General features: G+C 34.3%; 3 protein-coding genes across 3 annotated transcripts in view; 1 reads left to right on the top strand and 2 right to left on the bottom strand.

Moving 5' to 3' along the window:
- The window catches only part of LOC147394245 (multicopper oxidase LPR1-like), a 34,411-nt gene extending 33,982 nt beyond the window's left edge, over positions 1–429 (bottom strand). Inside the window, exon 1 of the mRNA XM_086454142.1 lies at positions 115–429. Within this exon, the coding sequence (XP_086310268.1) occupies positions 115–315 (201 nt within the window). The 5' untranslated portion in view covers positions 316–429. The remainder of the gene's footprint in view (positions 1–114) is intronic.
- Positions 430–5,006: 4,577 nt separating this feature from the next.
- LOC147394244 (uncharacterized) lies at positions 5,007–5,747 on the top strand. Its single transcript, XM_086453254.1, has one exon. It carries the CDS (start codon positions 5,007–5,009, stop codon positions 5,745–5,747), a length of 741 nt encoding a protein of 246 aa, XP_086309380.1.
- A 2,075-nt stretch (positions 5,748–7,822) lies between these two features.
- On the bottom strand, positions 7,823–19,631 carry LPR2 (Cupredoxin superfamily protein). Its single transcript, XM_086453916.1, has 3 exons — positions 19,282–19,631; positions 10,991–12,448; positions 7,823–8,287 (listed from the first exon to the last, which is right to left on the bottom strand). Exons 1-3 carry the CDS (start codon positions 19,480–19,482, stop codon positions 8,234–8,236), a joined length of 1,713 nt encoding a protein of 570 aa, XP_086310042.1. The 5' UTR covers positions 19,483–19,631; the 3' UTR covers positions 7,823–8,233.
- Between the last annotated feature and the right edge of the window lie 1,544 nt (positions 19,632–21,175).

Raw genomic sequence — 21,175 nt, 5'->3', positions numbered from 1 at the left:
TTTGATAGACCATTAAGATATATAATAATAGCTGTAACAATTTTTTTTTTTAAAAGAAGAAGAAAGAAGTATATTTAAAAATAAAACAAATAAGAGAGAAGGAGGGTCACATACCCATTTCTTGATGAACATGCCGATCTTGAGAGATTTGGATGTTGAGCTTCCATTCTTGATGTTGTAACCTAGGACCCTGGGCATGTCTGGTAGCTCATCTACAAACATTGTCATCTTTGATGGACTTATGAGTCCTTGATCAAGAGCTTCTGTGAGAGCTAAAGAGATCAAAATAAGCCAAATCACATCCTTGGTTACCATCTTGTTTTAATCAGAGAGAGAGAGAGAGAGAGAGAAAGAAGTAGACTGAGGGGGAGAGAGATTAGGTTGGAGACAAGTATGTATAAAGTCAAAAAAGCTAGAAAGAAGAGGAGGTATTGAGGTAGAGAAGTTATTTAATTGTTTTATTCTAGGGAAGTCATTGCTGGGTGAGAATGAAAGAAAGTATCGTTGTCAGGTGGGGGATTCGATGTTTCGCAAAAAGTCAGAAAACTTTTGTGATATGAAAAGCGTTATTAGCTTTTACCCACACCTACATTATTATAATTAGTATTTGAGAAATGCTAAATGGAGGCCATTTTGGCCAACCCTCCGTACGCCTTATGACGTGTTCACTCACAGCTGAATAAAAATTTCATGTGGTGCAATGACAGAGAATTGTCCGCTGCTGCTCATATATTTATCATTTTAGATTTTAAATCTTAAAAAAAAGTCGGTGAACCCACATTAATTATCACATCGGCAATCTAACATCAAAATCTTTTAAATTTCAAATATTTATATTTAAAAATAAAAAGTTAAAAAATATTATTTTTCGACATTCAAAATATTGAAAATAGTTGACGACTAGACATCCAAATTTAAAAATAAAATTAAACGATAAAAAATAATTATCAATTTTTTTTTTCTTAAATTCATATAAGTTTATCCTCTACAATTCTATTCCATTGGATAATATTTTTGAATGTCACAAGATGATCAAATTAGAATGTTTGTTTTTTTTACTATAAATAAAAAAGAAAAAAAGGCGTTGGCAAAAAATAAAGTACATTTAGCATTACTCTATTATTATTATTTGTAATTTATATTTACTTTGACTAGGTTTTCCAACCTCTTTTGGAAATGTCAATGGGTCTGTTCTCAGTCTGAATCTTTGTAGATTGTAAATAGTATAGGTAATAATGATTAGTTTGTAAGTAGTAAATGTATCTCCAGGCTAGATTGGCTTGGACCTGGCTTGCACGAATTCGAACATTTTTTTTATTTTATTCAACTTTGTTTTTTTAAGGTTTCCTTATGCCACCAAGTTGGAATACGGGTTTGAAATGACAAGGAAAAACTTAGGAAAAGAAATGAAAATTTGGGAAAGAAACAATGACAAAAATGGGAAAAAGTGCAAAAGAGGTATTATCTAGCCAGAATTCAACATTGAGATTCAACTACTAGGTGAGAGTGGAGAAAATTGGCTGAAAAAACACTGGATATTGTCGACGTACAACATCATTGTGAATGGTCAAACACACTAAAACAGTTGAGCGACCACGTTAGGCCCATCCGGCGTTTTCTCCCAACGAAAACAAATGGGCTCTAAGTAAGATTTCAAATATTACTAAAGGTCGTTGGGCACTCATCGATTACTAAATTGACAATCCAACACCGCAACCCTAGGTAAATTGATAGCCATCGAACTCCTAAATTTAAAATTAAAATTCAACTATGAAAAATTACATTTTAATATATATATATATATATATGGGGGCGTTCAATGGCCAACTTTTTGGCAAAACATTTTTCAAAACATGAGTTAGAGGTTTTGGAATGGGCTGATTTTTGGTGAGGATGATCTCTACGGTGAGGAGATCATCCTCACCAAAAATCAGCCCATTCCAAAACTTCTAACCCATGTTTACAAGCTGAAAAATTGTGGACCATCCATTGTTTGTAAACTGTTTTTGATGGGGTTAGAAGTTTTGGAATGGGCTGATTTTTGGTGATGATGATCTCCTCACCGTAGAGATCATCCTCACCAAAAATCAGCCCATTCCAAAACTTCTAACCCATGTTTACAAGCTGAAAAATTGTGGACCATCCATTGTTTGTAAACTGTTTTTGATGGGGTTAGAAGTTTTGGAATGGGCTGATTTTTGGTGATGATGATCTCCTCACCGTAGAGATCATCCTCACCAAAAATCAGCCCATTCCAAAACCTCTAACTCATGTTTAAAAAAATGTTTTGCCAAAAAGTTTGCTCAAAAGTTTGCCATTGAACGCTACCCATATATATATATATATATATATATATATATATATATATATTTAAAGTGATGTACTCAAGGTGAAAATTTTTAATATTTTTGGAGGCCTCAAGGTGATGAGCTCTAGAAATTCTTCAATGTCTTATTTTATTGGTTTTTATTTTTTTTTTGGTAATCGAGGGAGTATCCCATCAACACTCTCAAGTAAGCGTGACAGACTAATCTTCCTTGGGGGCCTCGCATGACCAACCCCATACAAGTTTTTAAGGGGACAAGACCTGAGGAGCACACCTAGTCTTACCATCAAGATTGGTAAGCATAAGATTTTCTAGGGATAATATCCTTGGATATACTTTTAGAGAATATCTTCTTATCTTAGCCATTCGTTTAACAATCTGTCTCCAACATTGTTGGACAGTAGAACTTTCCTAAAAATTATCGTTGTGGTCTTTCAAGTGGAGTATGTTTCTTTGAACTATGAAGTTGTCAACCAAACATTCATGAAGTTTCCGTACCTGATTATATTATTATTACAAGTCATGCTAGAGTGACCTCAAGCTGGTAGGAACCATATATCACACTTTTTGACGTGAAAGTAGATAGGAACCATAGATGTTTTTTCACTCGTATCTTGATGAAAAGCACCCATTGTTCTCATACACTTTCACATCAAGAACTGCAATATGAGGTTCTAGTCTGAGGTCACTTCAGCATTATTTTATTATTATTATTTTTATTATTTTTTTTGCTTATCGTGGATATCCCCACCCTTCGGGTGGGACTAATCCCACAATCACACGTGTTGGTATTAAATAGATTCTTGGGCCTCACCACTTATTGCCAATTGATTTTGAGTTGAACACCAAAATTTATTATGGTATCAGAGTGGGCCGTTCCCTTCTCCACATCATCCAGTTCATATCTCTATGTACTTTGGCCTAATCTGACACATGTGCGGGGACTCAAACATATCAATACGCATCACCCCCTTGAAAAATCCTAAATGCAATTAGTTGAGTTGAGGGTCAATTAGACCTTGGAGGGTGGTCCCAAGGAATTCATTTGCAATGTAGGCCTGCTTAGTATCATGCAAATCATTTGCAAATGTGAAAGATATGCAACACTTTTTAAGTTACAAACTATTTAACGAAATTTATGTAGGATTTAAGAGGTTCACGTAAATAATTTGCAATGCAAAAAAAATTCAGAATGTTATCTGTAAATTAAATTTCAACGAATCACTTGTATTTGCATATGATTTATTTCGTACCAAGCAGGACCTTGGATGATATCTTTCTCGGGTTGGAAGCGGATTATAAAATTCATTTCTTCGATGTGGATATCCCAAGTGTTGCGCACAAACGAGAATAAGAGTAAAGTGGCATGCGGGTGGGGCATAGTGTCTCGCGAATATATTTGTGGAATATTAAAATATTTCATTCCAATCATTTAAAATTCAACCAAAGTCATTTTCTATTCATCCTAGAATTTTAAAACATGGTAATCCATCTTCCAACATTGCTACCAAAATGACTCGTCTGAGTCATCCCTTGTCAAGCCAGACCCATTGATTTTATTATGCGGTACATTTCATCTCCCCACACGGCTACTGAGTTGACTCGCCTTAGACATCTCATCTCAAATGAGATGGTGAAATAGAAGATACTTATTGATATGATCATATAATTATATTGTCACACCCGGGTGGAAAAATTCATAACTTAGTCTACAAAGTAGGATCCGCACGACTTGTTATCCAGAATTTCAAGTCATTAGAAGAAATACAAAATAAATAAAATTAAATCTACTTTAGAACATAAAATTATACTTTGAAACTAAACATCTATCACTATATATTGTTAACTGTCTACCAAGTCCTTGTAAAACCTATATCGAATTAAAAAAATAAAAATAAAAAATCATTTAGAAATGAAATGCCAACTTTAAAGAGTAAAAGTTTTTCACTCAATATCAATTTTCAAACTAAAAGAAATAATACTATGGGCTCTTATGCTAATGTTTCCAAATCACACTTCGTAGCTACTTCAAATTTGGAAAAACAAAAATGGTAAATATAGAGCATGAGCTTTACAAGTCAGTGAGTTAAATCTAACATCCTAAACATAATTGTTAATACTTTTGAAAACTATTGACTAAACAAAATACCTATTCTAATAATTTTTTATGAATATAAACAAATAATTAAAAATTGTAATCAAGCCAAACCATCATTCAAATCATCAAATTCCCTTTTTTTTTCCTCTTACAATGAACACCTTATCGATTTAACCACTTTTAAGAAACTCTTTAGTTTTCTATTTCTAATTTTCTGTTTCTCTTAGGATTCCTATCTTCTAAGAAACTCCTTCTAAATCAGTTACAAAAAAATAGAAACTCTATATAAGAACAGTCACTACGCACATAGGTAGCATTGCTGATTTTGCTGAAGCACGTTTTCTATATTTTGTGTTCTATCTCTGCTACATGGTATTAGAGCAGATTTTGTTTTGAATCAGTTCACTCGAACTTGGGTGAGTTGAAATCGTTGCTTCTCCTTCTACTAGTAATTCGAGAGAGGGTTGGCTAGGTACTGCCTCCTTCTGGTTCCATTGAAATAGAGAGAGAGTCGTGAACGAGGCATACTCAAGCTCTTGGTGATTTGCTTATTTTTTTCTGTGGAGATTTTTTATTTCAACAATGATAGACTCAGATGGAAATCCTGGTTGGAGATTGTCATCTGTGTTATTGAATGGTTCCAATTACATTCCGTGGTCTAGAGTCGTGTCCTTGTCTTTAGGCGGCAAAAAAAAACTTAGGTATGTCAACGACAAGATCACTTGTCTGACTGCTGCAAATCTGAAGTTTGAAGAATGGATATGCAATGATCAACTTGTGAGATCGTGGCTTCTCAACTTGATGCAACCACATATAGAAGAGATCTTCACTTTTTCAGATTTAGTAAAACAATTGTGGGACTCTATGGCGAAGCTGTACGGTAATCAAAATAATGTAACCCGCATTTTCGAATTAAATGGTGAAATCACTACTGAAGAACAAGGCGAAAAAACCTTTATAGAACATCTTGGGCATCTAAAAAAATTGCGAGACGAGTTGGAGATTTATCGTCCGTATACTGTTGATGCTAAAACTCTCTTGAAGAGGGCTGAAGAAGATAAGATTTTCTCTTTGCTTAGTAGTCTCAAGCCTGATTATGAGAATCTTAGAAGTAATATTCTCATGAATGCGACTCTTCCTTCTCTGTTTAGTGTTTGCTCTACTATTCAACAAGAAGAAACTAGAAAAAAGACTATGACCAATGAATCAAATTCTCATACTAATAAAATTGAAGCAAACGCTCTCTTTGTTGGAAAAGATGACAAAAAGATATTATTTAATAAGGTGGAGAAAGATAATCGACATAAGCCAAAGCGAGATTGATATCGATGTGATCATTGCGAAAAGACAAGTCATACCAAGGATCGTTGTTGGCAGCTTCATCCTCATCTTCGTCAAACTTTTGACAAAAGTATTGAAAATAGAGTGAGCAGCAGTTGCTGAGACCTCTATCTCATTAAATCATCTCACTCGTCTTCTACAACAACTTAGTAAGAATCTTCCCTCAAAATTTGATTTCTCTTCTACTACTCATGCGTCAGGTAATCTTCATGCCTTTCTTACTTCTTCTCATAATAATGTTTGGATCATTTATTCTGGGGTCACTAATCATATGGCCAATGACTCACAATTTTTACATGATCTTACCCCAAGCTTTGACAATCAGACAGTTTCCATAGCTAATGGAACAACAGTGCCTATTCAAGGCACTAGGAAAATAACTTTTTTCTCTAGCTCACCCAGTTCTAAATCTCTTCTTGTGTCGTCATTTCCTACCCAATTGTTGTCAGTTGGGAAGATAACTAACTCATTAAACTGTGATGTCATTTTTTCTCCTACAACTGTTATTTTTCAGGACCGAGTGTCAGGGAAGAAGATTGGTAAAGGAGTTTATTTGAATGGTTTCTATCTACTTAAACCTATCGACAAAGCCTGCCATACTAGTGATTTGTCTGAGAGTCGTCTCTTTCATCGACGACTTGGACATCCATCCAGTCGCATTTTATCATCTTTGACCCGTGGGCTTACTTAATTGATTTTATTTGTTTAACAATTTTAATTTGATTTATTAATATTTCACTTTACGTTAATTAATGTTTAAATTATTCGTTTCAGATTTTTTATTTTTAGGATTTGAAAACTTATCGTTTTACCCTCAAAAAGGACTTTTGAGTTGAGAGATTGATTTTCGAGGTTTTGAAATGTTTTGGAAACAATTTTTTGTAAGGAATTTAATAAAACTATCGATTTTTGTGTCATTTATGAGTTTTCGGCGTGAAATGATCGTAAACCATATGAGGGCGTTTTCTTAATTTTGTCGAATTTTGTGAAAATTGACAAAATGATTTATTTGATTTTAATTTGTTGTTTTATGTGTTAGAAAGGATTTTCCTAAACGTAATGTATGCTTTAAGGATGTTTTGATGTCAGGGGTATTTTGATAATTTAATCATTTTTTAGTAATTTTTCTCATAAGGCTTCTTTTTGTCTTAAAATGATGATTTCTATGTTTTTAGTCATATTTTCCTAGCGTAACATGATTTCTAAAAATTTTCTTATTTGAAATATCTCATCCAAATTTTCGAAACATATCTAATAACAACAAAAAACATTGGAATATTCATTCATCATTGGGAATCGTCGCAATCGGGTTGACAAGTTGATTAGTCAGACGAGTGCAAAAAATGGGGTGTCTACACAATCAATCATGGGTTGGTTCAGTTAACAACACATGGTATGGGTTGAGGTAAGGCCAACATGTCTTAAGGCATGCATGCCTTGCGACCCTTAAGGGATTATGTGTTAACAAGACACTTACTCATCTTGACCAAGGTCAAGATTGTTGGACTTAGGTCAAATAATCTTAGGCTAGTTAGCTAATCTCAATCCTAAGTTAGTTAGTTAATTTGGTTGAAGTCTTGGGTCTACCCTAGGTTACCACATCCCCATCTAATAAATTCTGACTTTGGTCAAACTCGATTGATCTAGATGACTTCGGAATTCAACTTCAAAACCCTTGATCGGATTTGTTTCTCGTCAAATTCCGACATGCGGATAGTCCATCGTGATTAATTTTTCGAGATCTATCCAATGGTATTATAGGTTTCCCAAAATTTTATTTTCTTATATACCCTGTCCAAAAGACATATTTACTCATATCAATTTTCTAACTATCTTTAGATGGTACTTGTCGTATTTAGATGTCAGACAACTCTTATGTTACTTGTAAACTTTATTTTAATATTTTAATATCTATGGTCTCATGGGTCTTAAAGGAAATTTTCTCGAAATACATGATGACTCGACCTAGTTATCACACTTGCCTTTTGAGCAAAGTAAATTTTATTTGTTCAAAAGGATCTTTACAACATCAACATTTCACATCAACACCAAAAAAATCATTGAACAAATTCCATTCACCCAGGTCCTTTAAGTTTTTAATAATTTTGTAAAACAAGAAAACCTACACTTTATCTATCACCATATTATTACATCTATCATACCTCTACAGCCAACAATATTTATCTAAAGAGTCATGCTGGAGTAACTTTAAAATTTACATTGATTTACACTTTGCTAACATTGAGGTGTGCATGGAACCATAGATGCTTTTCACATGTATCTCAATGAAAAGCAACGATGGTGGTTCATACACGCATCCACATCAGCAAAGCAAGGTGTGGATTGTTGTGAATTTTTAAGTTACTCCAGTATTATTATTCTTATAAAAAATACACACGGCAATAGTAGTATTGATTGTCTAACATGGACCCTCCATACAATCTTTAGGATGTCCCACACACACATGATCAAGAGATGAATTTCAAGGGCCTCATCATAACATTGTCTTCATGATCCAAGATCTGCAAAGAGAATAAAATTTGTTATGCACTTCCATATTCCAAGTTTTAGACTATCTAATAAATATGGTTATCAATGAGCTCTAGCCAAAGCTTAGGTTTTGATAGTTTTGAATGGCCCAGAGGCTTTACCTAATCATATTGGGGTCAGCTAATTATGTGAATCATGGTCCTACATTTAATTTTGACGAGAGAGCCAAAATTCTTTTGGGTTTCTGTTCACTCTTTTAAAATCTTCAAGGGGTAATAATTGGTCTCAGTTGAAATACCCAACTGTTTCCATCAACTTTCTATTACCCGATCTCCTATTGGAGTTAGTCCTATTTTTCTGATTTTACCTTTCCTAGTGTTTCCACTCATACTTACTTGTCAACATCCACATCTCTTTTATGCTCAATTTATTATAATGATCCTTCTTGAGCTACATCTGTATTCCGAAACCAGAAATATCAATGACCCAAATTGGATTTGGGTCCATGAAGCTGGTCTTATGTTTCGTTTGGATCTCTTGGTCCGTTTTGACTCATGTAAGACCCGACCCGTTCCTTGTGAAGAAATTAAATATAAATATGTTGAAAAGATGCCAAAACAACTCTTGGAGGCCGCAATATAGTCTACAGGACAAAAATATAAATTTAATCGAGCATAAGATGGGACAGGTTGGACAACAGTCACAGCACAGCAGGCTTTTGTCCTCAACTTTATACCACAAAACTACATACAACTCGTGAGCTTATCTGTTTTCTTTGGCATTACTACCACCTACGGCTACAAGACTTGTCGACCATTCTTTGAAAGCATAAATAACTCAGAAAATTAGATTCAATTTGGCTGTTCCGAGTCGAGTCAACTCGACGAGTTGGAGAGTTGTTTGGTCAAACTCGGCCAAGTTTCTAATAAGAGGGCAAATCAGTTCCAATTTTTTTTTAAAGAAAAATTACTTAAAGAACCCTGTAAAGAGATTTATTTTTAAATAATTCCTAAGTTTTATACAGAAGCATGATAAGATATTTAGTGAAGTTTTAATTTCTTAAGGTCCATCATTATTTGTGAACTCGCTGCTTTTGTATTTATCATCGAGTTACCATATTCTAGTCATAATTCATTGCGTCAATCAAGTCCGACTAGTTAAAAACCATTTTATTTTACTATTTGTAATTACAAACATGATATGACTTGTGGCTTGAGGTGCACCATTTGTTGTCTAAGAAAAGATAAAAAATTTAAAAAGCTTAAGATGATGATTTAAATTAAATCATGGTTTGAAGATGCTGATATTTTAATAAAATATAAATTAATAGTTTTTTTTTCAATATTGGAAAATCCAGGGTTTTCTTTAAGATTGTATTTGGATTGAGAGAAATGGAGAGAAGAGAAGAGAAAATAAAATAAATGAGTTTTTCTACATTTCTATTATTTGGATTGTTAAATGGAGGGAGAAGAAAAAAGAATTGGAGAGGAGAGAAAAAAAATGTGAGTTTTCTTTCTCTCCAAAAATGGAGAGAAGAGAAGAGAAATGGACAAAAATCCTTTTAAAATATTTTATAATTCCAACTCTACCCTTAGATCTCCTTCTAAGATATTTTAAAATTTCAAAGTTATCATAAACTCTCTCTTGTCAATCCAAACATGGTGGAAAGAAATTGAGTTTATCTTCTTCTTTTAATGAGTTTCTCTTCTCTCCACTTCTCTCAATAACCTAGCAACTTATAGCTTATGAATTGAAAATTAGAAAAAATATGTTAAAAAGACCTACAAGATGATGGTTTTGTGGGAGAGAGATCAAGGAGGTTTTATGGATTTTTTATTTATTTATAAGAAAAGTCAAGGGTTGATTTTGGAAATGGACTTTACGTGATTCAGTTAATTTTAACCTGGCCCGATCAAGTTCCCAACTTAACTCGTCCAAGTTTCTGAGTTGCCTCAACAAGTTGAGCTTGAGAGTTTAGTGACTGAGTCACCTCATAATCCAATCGATTTGACTCAACAAAATTTAAATTTTAACACACACACACCCCAGGTTTTAATAAGGGTAATTTAGAAAAAGGAAAATGTTGGGGTAACATTAAAATGTATATTGATTCCGGCTACTGTGGGTATGTGTATGAAATCATAAATACTTTTCATCGAGATATGAGTGAAAAAACATCTATACTTATGTGTACACTTAAATGTGAGAATAGAGGTACCTTTCAATGTTAGTCCAACACGACTCTTTAGAAAGGATCCAGCTTCATATTAGCATATTAAGTTTACCTCTCCTAAATGCAAGATTAACATTGAAGTTTTTTGGTTTTTTTTTTTCAAATATAAATTTAATTTATTAAATTAAAATCTGAAAAAAATAAAAAATTTAGAGTTAATTCATAAAAAGTAAGTGAAACTTTGGATCAACGGTAAAGCTAATCTTGCATTTTTCGGGTGTAAATCCAATATCATCAATTTTGTGGGGATTACTAAATTATCCTTTTAATAATTATTAGAGTCGTGCTGGAATGATACAAAGGGTGACAAAAATGATGTGGTGTCGTGAAGGAAAAGAAAATGCTTTTCTGCGGGATACAAAAAGTCAAAAAGCATCTAAGGTTATGTGCGCGCCACCGCATCATTCTTGTGTTTCCGATTATGTCATTCCAACATTTTCCTAATTATTATACTATATGTGAGAGTAGCACTAATCGAACGATTTTAAGAGTTGAAACTTACGTGGCAGTGGTACACATAACCGGGCTCCGTAGTTGCATCGAACGGATAGGATGCATTAGAGTGGATGAAAGAGAATCTGACTAGTATTTTGGTTGAAAAACCGGGTCTCATCTTGAACACGTTTTTCCACCCCCGCTCGTGTGCTGGAACCGCAATCTGTTTACCACGTGCGTACTTGCTTATGTGGCACTTGATCGCGTCGTTCATCTTCATCATGCATTCTCGAAACTCGTCTACGTTTATTAGCTCCGTTTGATCAAGTGCTACAAACAAACCTAAATGAATGTGCAATGGGTGATTATCCTCCGTTAGATTAATCACGTTCCACACTTCTGTGGTCCCAGTCTTCGGTGTCTCTGTTACTGGTTCGTCGTACGATTTCCCGTTCAAGTACAGATGAGTTGGCTCATCAGTGTTGCTCGTGTACTCATACATCGCTATGTATCGCGACTTAGAAACAGTGGACATATCTGGTTCAGCATACTTGATCAATCTAGTAGGAACATGCCACGTGTCAGTCTCTCGTTCTCTCTTGATGAAGAACTTCATGACTTTTCCGTTGACTTCGTCAACAGGATCTCCGTCTGGGAAGGGATAAGAAGCATCATTGGCTAAGATTGCCTCATCAGATGTTGATGAGGAAAAGTCAACAATTACGTCAGCAATCTCTGATGGCGCAAGTAATAGTTTATTAAGGACGACTGGTCTTGCAAGGTAAGCCGAATCAGCTGCCACGTGGATGAATCTCATGCCGTTTGTGAAAAAGAATCGGAAGAATCTTGCGTTGCTGGCATTGAGAATCCGAAATCTGTACTTCCTACGGCGTACCGTCATCCTAGGCCAAGCTTTACCATTAACTATGATGGCGTCACCAAAATACTCCGGTTGCCATTGTGGGTGTAATGTGGGGTTATTTCCAGTGGAGTTCATGTATATGGAGCCATCGTTGCGAAAGCTACGATCGAAGATGATCAGAGGACGATCAAACTCATCACCATATGGGAGCCCAAGTGGGCCCTCGACTTCAGATTGACGAATGATATAAGCACCCAATAGACCAGTTAGAAGGTTGACACGTGTCAGACCCATGGCATGGTCGTGGTACCAAAGGTTACCTGGGTGTTGTACATTGTGATAGTGGTACTTTTTCTTGGTCCATGTGGGGCCTCTCTCTTTGAAACCAGCTGTGAACCAAGAATTAGAGTTCCCATCACTCTCTGGCTCGTGGATGCCCCCATGAAGGTGAACTACAGTTGGGATGCCTTTCTTAGTTGAAGGTATGGCAGTTGGGATGGTTGGATCCCACGGTAGGATGTGTTGTGAAGGGAGGTGATTTCGCCACGTCACATAGGTGCTGACACCATGCTTGGCTTCGATAGTTGGACCTGGCACTGTGGCAGTTTCCTTGGAAGAACCGTAAGCGAAAACTTGTGTTGGAGGGAGGTCTCTGTGGAATTTCTGCAATATATAAGATAAGATAAGATAAGATTGTAGAAGCAAATTAGAACCGTAGATTAACAATACTTTGACCACATTCTAAAGAAAATAGTTGTTAAACATGACTTTGGAGCATAGTTTTAATACTTTTGACTTGACTTCGATAGCCACTGAGTCGAATCGAAAATTAGCGAGTTAAGTTTTATTGTTGACTAGTTGACTCGGAATAATGGACGATTTGAATCAATGAGTTGAAACAAACGAATCATGAGGTTGAATCAACTCGAATTTCAAATGAGCCAAGTGTTGACAAGTCGAGTTTTGAGTATACTCGACGATTTTATAAATTTTCTTTTGGAGTTTACAATTACTTTATCATAATAGTCCTTTTGGGCTTAGAATTTCTTTTTAACGATTAGTTAAGATTAACTATGGCTACTTTTTAAACTGAGAGAAAGAAAGATTAAAGCAGGCCGCTTGGCTACTTTTGTCTTTTCAAAGTAATAAATGAATTATGCGCAGGGATCCAGCATAGTGTCCCGTTCCTAACCAAGGTTAGGTAGCACCTGAAAAAAACAAAAAAAAAAAAAAAACTTCGCATATTTTTTTTTCCACGTGACATGTATATATACATTTTGACCTGCTGTCAATATGGATATGCGGCCCTGGTGAATGTTCATACAAAAAAAATCAATTTGATTGGTGATGTGCATCTATTGATTTTTTATGCATAAATTTATTAAGGGATGGACCACACATCCATGTAGTCAATGAATCTCAAAAACTGCCACGTAACATAAAATGAGGTGCCACTTGAACTTGATTACAAATAGGACAATGTTCTAGATCATACTCTTGAATTATTTAGAACTAAGTGGCATGTACAAACCCGCATGTATTACAAGGATTTATATAAAATTTAAATTTTTTTATAAATATTTTAAAAAGTATGTTAAAAATATTGAATAGATAATCTAATTTTACATCTTACTTTTACCATTTAATATATAATAAAAATATTTATGTTAATTTAAAATATTAACTAAGATCATTTTTAAGATAAAATTAAATATATATATATATATATATAATTTTAGGAAGTTAAAAACTAACAGGAATTCGTAGATGAAAATGAACATGATAATAGTGCAATTAATTTAAAATATGGATATTTCCAAATTTTAGTTTAAATAAAAACTTATTGGTCTTTTGTCATTATAATAGTATAGAGATAGTTTTAAGTTTTGGTGTATATGTAGACATGTGGAAATGGGTTATTTTTGGATGTAAATGCACAGAGTATAAAGCACGTGGCTTTCAAGAGAAATAATTATCAAGCCATCGAGTTATGTGGGAAATGCATCGAGTATAAAGCACAAGTCGATTCACTTAGGGCTGACGTGATAGAAGTGACAACACTATCACTGACAATGCGACAACTCACAACCTAACAGATTGGTTGCGACTGCCCTAGAACTGTCAGGGTAGTTGTAGCAACTATTGCAACTAACAAGTTAGAGAGCAATTTAACAACTCTTAGATAGATCACTACGAATATCTTAGAAAATTCATCAATTACAATCCCAATAAATACCAGGTTGTAACTCATGTCAAAGGTTAGAATTTTTTTTTTTTTTTTGAGAACTCTTTATTAGTTCGGTACTAATTCTAACTTGATCGTCGAAGTGGCCTTGTATCAGGTTGCCCACCGTCCTATGAGTTTTCAAGGGATATCTCGAGGTAGAGCGAAAAAACGCATCTACAGTAATCTATCACTATTTTATTGGCTAGTGACCACACCTACTACGAGAATCTTATCTAATCTTAAATTCTCTCTATTTATTTATTTTATATATTTTATTGGGTATTTATATTATTCCGATAATCTTATAAGTTTGAAAGTTGGAAAGAGGTGAGTACTAAAAATTATTATGGAGTGATATTGTGAACACCCTTATATATTATTTTTCATTTATATGAAGAATAGGCAATCTTGCTGAATCAAATCAATATATATAATTTTGTCTACTTTCAAATGAGATAAGGTTGTGAGTGATTTTTATTTACTTTAGATCTAAAAATTTGTTCATGTTGTAGGTCTCTAAAATGACAAGTCTCGTGAAATTCAAAGTTCAAAAATTCATCGGTACCAATTATGATAAGATTCACACCATTCTCATAAAGGAAGATTATCCAAAAGTGACTAATGATAAGAAAAATAAGCCTATTGACATGAAAGATAATAGTTTTGATTTAAAAAAATGATCAAATGACATGCGTGATGATTATGTTTAATTAAATATATCTCATCAAACAATTGCTAAATGTATGTTTAATAAGGAAAATCTACTTTATGTATGACAATAAATATGACTTATTGTCCTTTGTTGGGGCTTATAAGGAAAAGAAGCTTGCCTGATTTATCAAGAGACAATTGAAAATAAAAAGGAATATGCAACACTTTCGATAAGGTTAAAGGTTGAAATGCGAGGGGTACCCATTCACTCGGCATCATACTTGATAAATTTGGGGGTCCAGCTCAAAATCAATTAACAATGAGTGGAGAGGCCCAAGTGCTTATAAGGGGAGAGACATGGCAATTTGTATCGGAAGTTGGATTAAACTCACCATGCCCTCACACGTGTGGGCCGGACTAGGCCGAAACACGTGGAGATATGAATTGGGGTGATGTGGATGTAAAAAATGCCTGCTTTGATACCATGATAAAAATCTTGGAGTCAAACTTAAAACCAATTGACAATGAGTGAAGAGGCCTAGGAGCTTATAAGGAGAAAGACAAGGCAATGAGTATTCGATGCGGGACTAAACTCAACACACCCCCACAAGTGTGGGCCAGACTGGGCTAAAGCATGTGGACATACGAACTAGGTGACGTGGATGAGACAAAGACCCACTCTGATACCATGATAAATTTGGGGTTCCAACTCAAAATCAATTGGCAATGAGTGGAGAGGCCCATAAACTTATAAGGAGAGAGACAAGGCAATTTGTGTCCGATGTGGGACTAAACTTAACAATGCTTAACTCCTATGAGCCTGTAAGCATAATCGAGTACAAAAATCAATTTTTGTTGGAGTTAGGCTGCTTAAAAAGTGATGTCTTCCCCCTTCATTTGAACAATATATTGGTTGTCCAAGGCATTTCTTAACTTGGAATTATGCCCTGATGTCAGGCACATCAAACTGTTAGGCCTCCTCAAAATGGCCATTCACTTGTTCTATCATTCATATGGGACAATACAAGGTACTTTGATCAAGGGCTCTTTTGTTAAACTCTCGTTTCAATTTTTTTTCTAAAAATAGAAATGAGACTGAAAACATGATCGAAACATACTAAAACATTGTTGAAACATTTGGTACATTGATTAACTTTTAAATAGAAGTCTTCTATAAAGGACGACGGTAAAAAAAAGTGTTATTAGTTTAAAAATATAGGGGTATCTCAAATACTTAGCAAAAATATGGGGATCTTCTTAAAATGGTCACATCTTTAAGAGAAGACTATGGTCAAGGGTTTTCCATCGAGTTACAAATGAAACATTACTTATTTGAGAAGGAAAGAAAAAAAAAAAAACTAGAAAAAGTAGAAGATGAGAAGGGAAGGAGGAGGAGAAAGAAGAACATGAAGATGAGGAAGGGGAAAATGAATAAGAATAAGAAGCAGGTTGCATAAATCTGGTGATCCACTCACAGCCCACAAGTACCTCTCTCTCTCTCTCTCTCTCTTCACATTTGAATCTTTCACTCAAGGAAAATAACCGAAACTAAGTAATATTTCAATTTCTTAGTGGTTTCGTCTCAAAATCTTGAAATTTTGAAACGTTTCAACTGAAACATTCCGAAACAAAACGAAATTTTAAAACCATGCCTAGAACATTAGGGTATTCCCAATTAGGTTTAGGTAACGGGGAAGAGTTTCTACGAAGGACAACCCTTCCAAGGTAGGGACATCATAGTCTGCCTTAATTTTTAACTATAGGGGGGAAAATGACAACATGAGGTTTGGTAGCTCTTATCCTTCATTATTTCTTCCCTAAGAGAAGAGGAAGTAATGGGAGAATGGACCAATGGCACCTTGTGAAGCTTGGAAGGAAGGAGCAGAAGTAGAGCTTGAGTTGGCCGCCCGCGATCAAGAATAATCAATAACGAAATGAGCAAGTTCAAATGGATAGGAAAGGTATAAATAGGAAAAATTACTGAAGATCAAATAAAAATCAAAAAGGTGTCAGTTGCTTAGGGAATCAAGGATTATTATAAGACATAAAAAGTAATGTCAAGTATGGTGGCAAGAGACTCGAAGCTTTTCTCAGATGGTGTATGTAGGGATCAAAACGATTTATAAACATATGTGTCAATCATGAATAAATGTACTGTTCTCCAAAATTTCCTTAAGAATCCATGTAACCAAATCAGGAAAGGTTGTCCTATGTAATAATATTACAGATCATCTAAGGAAAAGATATGCGATTCTAACCCAAAAATTCCTCTCATACTTTAAAGAGTGTTTGCTTGGGTGTCCAAGAGGAGCATTTAAGATTAGTAATCGAGGATTTCGTCAACCAAGAAAATTGAAGCTAGAATCCCCACAAACAGATAGTCCGCCCTACCTAAATGATTTATAGAGAATTTATCACAAAATTTTTGTGATGTAATTGGTTCAAACAATTTGAAATGGTTGGGGTTATCCAATCAGATCAATTGTTGGCTTCTTAAAATATCTAAGTGGGGGGCCCCTTTGAAAAGTCGATCCACTCAGAATTTGAGTCAGGTGATGACAAATGATGGAAGGAACCCTTTTTCTTCGCCTACCCAACCGTGGATTTCCTCTAAATTTGACCGATAATAATTTATCATATATATCACACCCCAACATTTACTTATTACATCCTAATTTATTAAATTATTTATCACACTCCAATTAAAGATTAAAACACATCATTCAAACAATTTCATATAAAATCTTAAATCCAAAAAATAGAAATCTAGCAAAGAGAAAGAGAAAGAGAGAGAGAGAGTGTTTCTAGTGGGACCCCAACTTTTACTTATCATTTACTTATTTTCTTTATTTGTAATTCGAGTGTAATTAGGTTTCAAACCTAGGCGGGTTGGAGGGTAAACTTGGGCTCAACCCAAATAGCATAACCCTCAACCCAACTCAACCCGACCACCAGGCCTAAATTCACTAACCCAAGCTTGATATTCTAAAATTGGGTTGAACTTGGATTAGATCAAATTTAAATAATTTTGGATGGTTTCATCACGTTAGGTGGGTTGGACTCCTTAAATAATCTTAATTTAATTTTGATCAGCAAATAAATTTAATATTTTATATATAAAAAAAAAAAAGATATAAAAGTAAAAAAAATAAAACTACTAGTAAATAAAATCGGATACAAACCTCAAATCCATCATTGAGAAAATATTTAGATAAACCATACTAAATCAAAGCTCACATTAATATTAACTAATTGTCCACAAATCTTATTAATAAGATGGAATAAATAAAAAATCTATAATTAATTTAAAAATATTTATACATTAGTATATAGCATTGGGTTGAGTTAGTTGATCATACCCTCAACTTGAACTCAACCCAAATTGAAATCAGGTTGAGATATTCTCCCAAGCTCAACTCATTTACTACATAACTCGACTCAAACTCACCCATCAATTTGGTTGAGCCCAAGTTGAGTTCAGGCCAGTCCACCCAGGTTGCAGCTCTAGGGGTAATAAGTAAAAGTTAGAGTGCCAATGGCAGCTGTCTATTTAAGTTAAGTGAAGGCTTGGTCCAACAGAAGCAGTTGTTCGACCGATAGCACCAAAGAACCACTGATAAAACCAATTTAGGAAAAAAAAAAATAGAAAATTTCCTTTCTAGAGTAAAATTTTAGGAAAAAAAAACATCAAAATTCCCTAGTAAATCAATTGCATATGTTCTTAAAATTATTGTTCTTAAAATTATTTAGTAATTGCAAACGAATTCAAGCAATTTAGGTTGAGTTTGGTCCCACGGTGGAACAGGCCATTTGGCATGTTTTTGCTCCAATAATGAAGTCCAGAAATATTGATTTTCTTCTGGTAAAAATTTATTATTGAAAGTTAGAAATGAAAACTATGTTATAATTGGTACAATTGACCCTTACTAAGAGAGAGAAAAAGAAACTGAAGAAGTCGTTCTCATTTATATATGAAACAATACTCTTAAAACTCCAGACTCGACTCGTCTCGACTCAGAATGTTCCAAGTCAAGGAAAAAAATTGTGAGTCGATTTGGATGAGTCAAATAATTTATATTTTATTGCTAAGCAAATAAAAACATATTAATTTATAAAAGTTGTAAAATAAAAATACTTATTTTGTATTTTCCACAAAAATATTACATATAGCCAAATGAAGTAGGAAAAGTTTCTGACCCGACTTTCTACATTTTTCAGCCGAGTCATCCTTTTATCGAGTTGACTCCTTGATGACCAATGGAGTCGACTCGACTCAGCCAGGTTTTAAACTATTATGTATCCAACAACTATAGAAATCACAAGGGGTTAATTCTAAAACGAGGCAGGGAAAGATGAAGTCCTCATGACGTTTGAGCCATTTGATTTCCTGGAAAACTCACCACTTTTTTCCACTAAAATGATAGCAAACAAACCATGGAACAGAGCTAAAGTCGTGTGGTTCCAATTTATTTAATCAGAAAACATGGCGCGTGTTAGAGCTTTTGATAGACCATTAAGATATATAATAATAGCAGTAACAATTAAAAAAATAAACAAGAAAAAGAAGAAAGAAGTATATTTAAAAATAAAATAACTAAGAGAGAAGGAGGCCACATACCCATTTCTTGATGAACATGCCGATCTTGAGAGATTTGGATGTTGAGCTTCCATTCTTAATGTTGTAACCTAGGACCCTGGGCATGTCTGGTAGCTCATCTACAAACATTGTCAGCTTTGATGGACTTAAGAGTCCTTGATCAAGAGCTCCTGTGAGAGCTAAAGAGATCAAAATAAGCAAAATCACATCCTTCGTTACCATCTTGTTTTAATCCGAGAGAGAGAGAGAGAGAGAGAGAGAGAGAGATTAAGTAGACTGAGGGGGAGAGAGATTAGGTTGGAGACAAGTATGTATAAAGTCAAAAAAGCTAGAAAGAAGAGGAGGTATTGAGGTAGAGAAGTTATTTAATTTTATGTTAGATTATCTAGGGAAGTCATTGCTTGGTGAGAATGAAGGAAGGTATCGTTGTCAGGTGGGGGATTCGATGTTTCCCAAAAAGTAAGAAAAAACTTTGTTGTATGGAAGCGTTATTAGCTTTGTCCACACTTATTATAATTACTTGAGTTGTGCTGCGGTGACACAAGATTTACTGTGATTCTCACAATTCTGACGTGGACATGGATACATAATCATAGATGATGTTTACTCGTATCACAAGAAAACACATCTATGATTAGGTGTACATCACACGTCAGACTTGTAAGAATCGCAGTAAGTTATTTTTGTCATTTCAACATTTTCCTAATTAGTATTAGAGAAAAATATCAAATGGAGGCCATTTTTGATCAACGCCCCGTACGCTCTATGACGTGTTCGCTCACAGCCCAATAAATGACATTAGTAACGGAGAGAATTTCTCTCTCTTGTCCGCTCGCGATAGATTATCTTAAAAAACGATCAATGAGTCCACATTAATTACAACATTGACAATCTAACATCAAAGTGTTTTAGATTTCATAAAAATATTTATATTTAAAAATAAAAAATAAAAAAAATATTATTTTTCAAACTTGATCCAAGATATTGAAATTAGATGACAACTGAGCACTTAAATGTAAAAATAAAATTTAACGATAAAAAATAATTATACCTTCTTTTTATTATTTAAAGTTCATATAATTTTGTTCTTTACGATTCTATTACATCAATCATATTTTTAAATGTCCTAAAATGTGAAATTAGAATTGTTTTTTTTTTCACTATGATTAAGAGAAAGAAAGAGACATTGACTAAAAAATAAATGCATTTAACATTATTCTATTATTATTAATTTTCTCTTTGTAAGTTATATTTACTTTGACAAAATTCTAGTCGAAAAGCGATTCCCTGGGAAAACTGTACGTTTGTCTAATCTCTGCATACATTATTGTTATTGGAGTTTAAATAGTAGATTTTATAAGCCGTGACTAGCAACTTACCCTAGTTTTCACTGGGTTTTCCAACTTATTTTGGAAATCTTACTACTCAATGGGTCGGTTTTGGTTTGGATCAGTCTGAATCTTAGTAGATTACAAATAGTATAGGTCCAAGCCCAACGGGCCTAATTGAATCTAATAATGATTAGTTTATAAGCAGTAAATGTATCTCCTGGTTAGATGGGCTTGGGCCTGGCTTGCACGAATTTGAACTGTTTTTTTTCTATTTATTCACCTTTTGTTTTTTTTAGGTTTCCTTACGTCGCCAACTTGGGGAATACGGGTTTGAAATGATAAAGGAAAAGTTAGGTAAAGAAATGAAAAATTGGGAAAGAAACGATGACAAAAATGGAAATAGTGCAAAAGAGATTATCATCCAGCCAGCATTCAACATTGAGGTTCAACCACCTATTGAGAGTGTAGAAAATTGGCTGAAAAAAACACTAGATATTGTTGACGTACAACATCTTCGTGAATGGTCAAACACACCGAAACAGCTAAGAGACCATGTTAGGCCCATCCGGCTTTCTCCCAACAAA

This window comes from Akebia trifoliata, chromosome 9 (assembly GCF_017979445.1).
Source record: "Akebia trifoliata isolate Shusen 1 chromosome 9, ASM1797944v1, whole genome shotgun sequence".
NCBI lineage: Eukaryota > Viridiplantae > Streptophyta > Magnoliopsida > Ranunculales > Lardizabalaceae > Akebia > Akebia trifoliata.
Note: the sequence above shows the minus strand (reverse complement) of the source record. Positions and strands in the feature narration are given on the sequence as shown.

What these genes read in the sequence shown, in the direction of transcription:
- LPR2 (XM_086453916.1), bottom strand. Translation starts at nt 19,482, where the DNA reads ATGGTAACGAAGGATGTGATTTTGCTTATTTTGATCTCTTTAGCTCTC. An exon ending in GCATGTTCATCAAGAAATGG is followed by an intron (nt 12,449 to 19,281) that starts GTATGTGGCCTC and finishes TATATATTGCAG; the next exon opens with AAATTCCACAGAGACCTCCC. An exon ending in GTTATGTGTACCACTGCCAC is followed by an intron (nt 8,288 to 10,990) that starts GTAAGTTTCAAC and finishes TTCTCTTTGCAG; the next exon opens with ATCTTGGATCATGAAGACAA.
- LOC147394244 (XM_086453254.1), top strand. Translation starts at nt 5,007, where the DNA reads ATGATAGACTCAGATGGAAATCCTGGTTGGAGATTGTCATCTGTGTTA.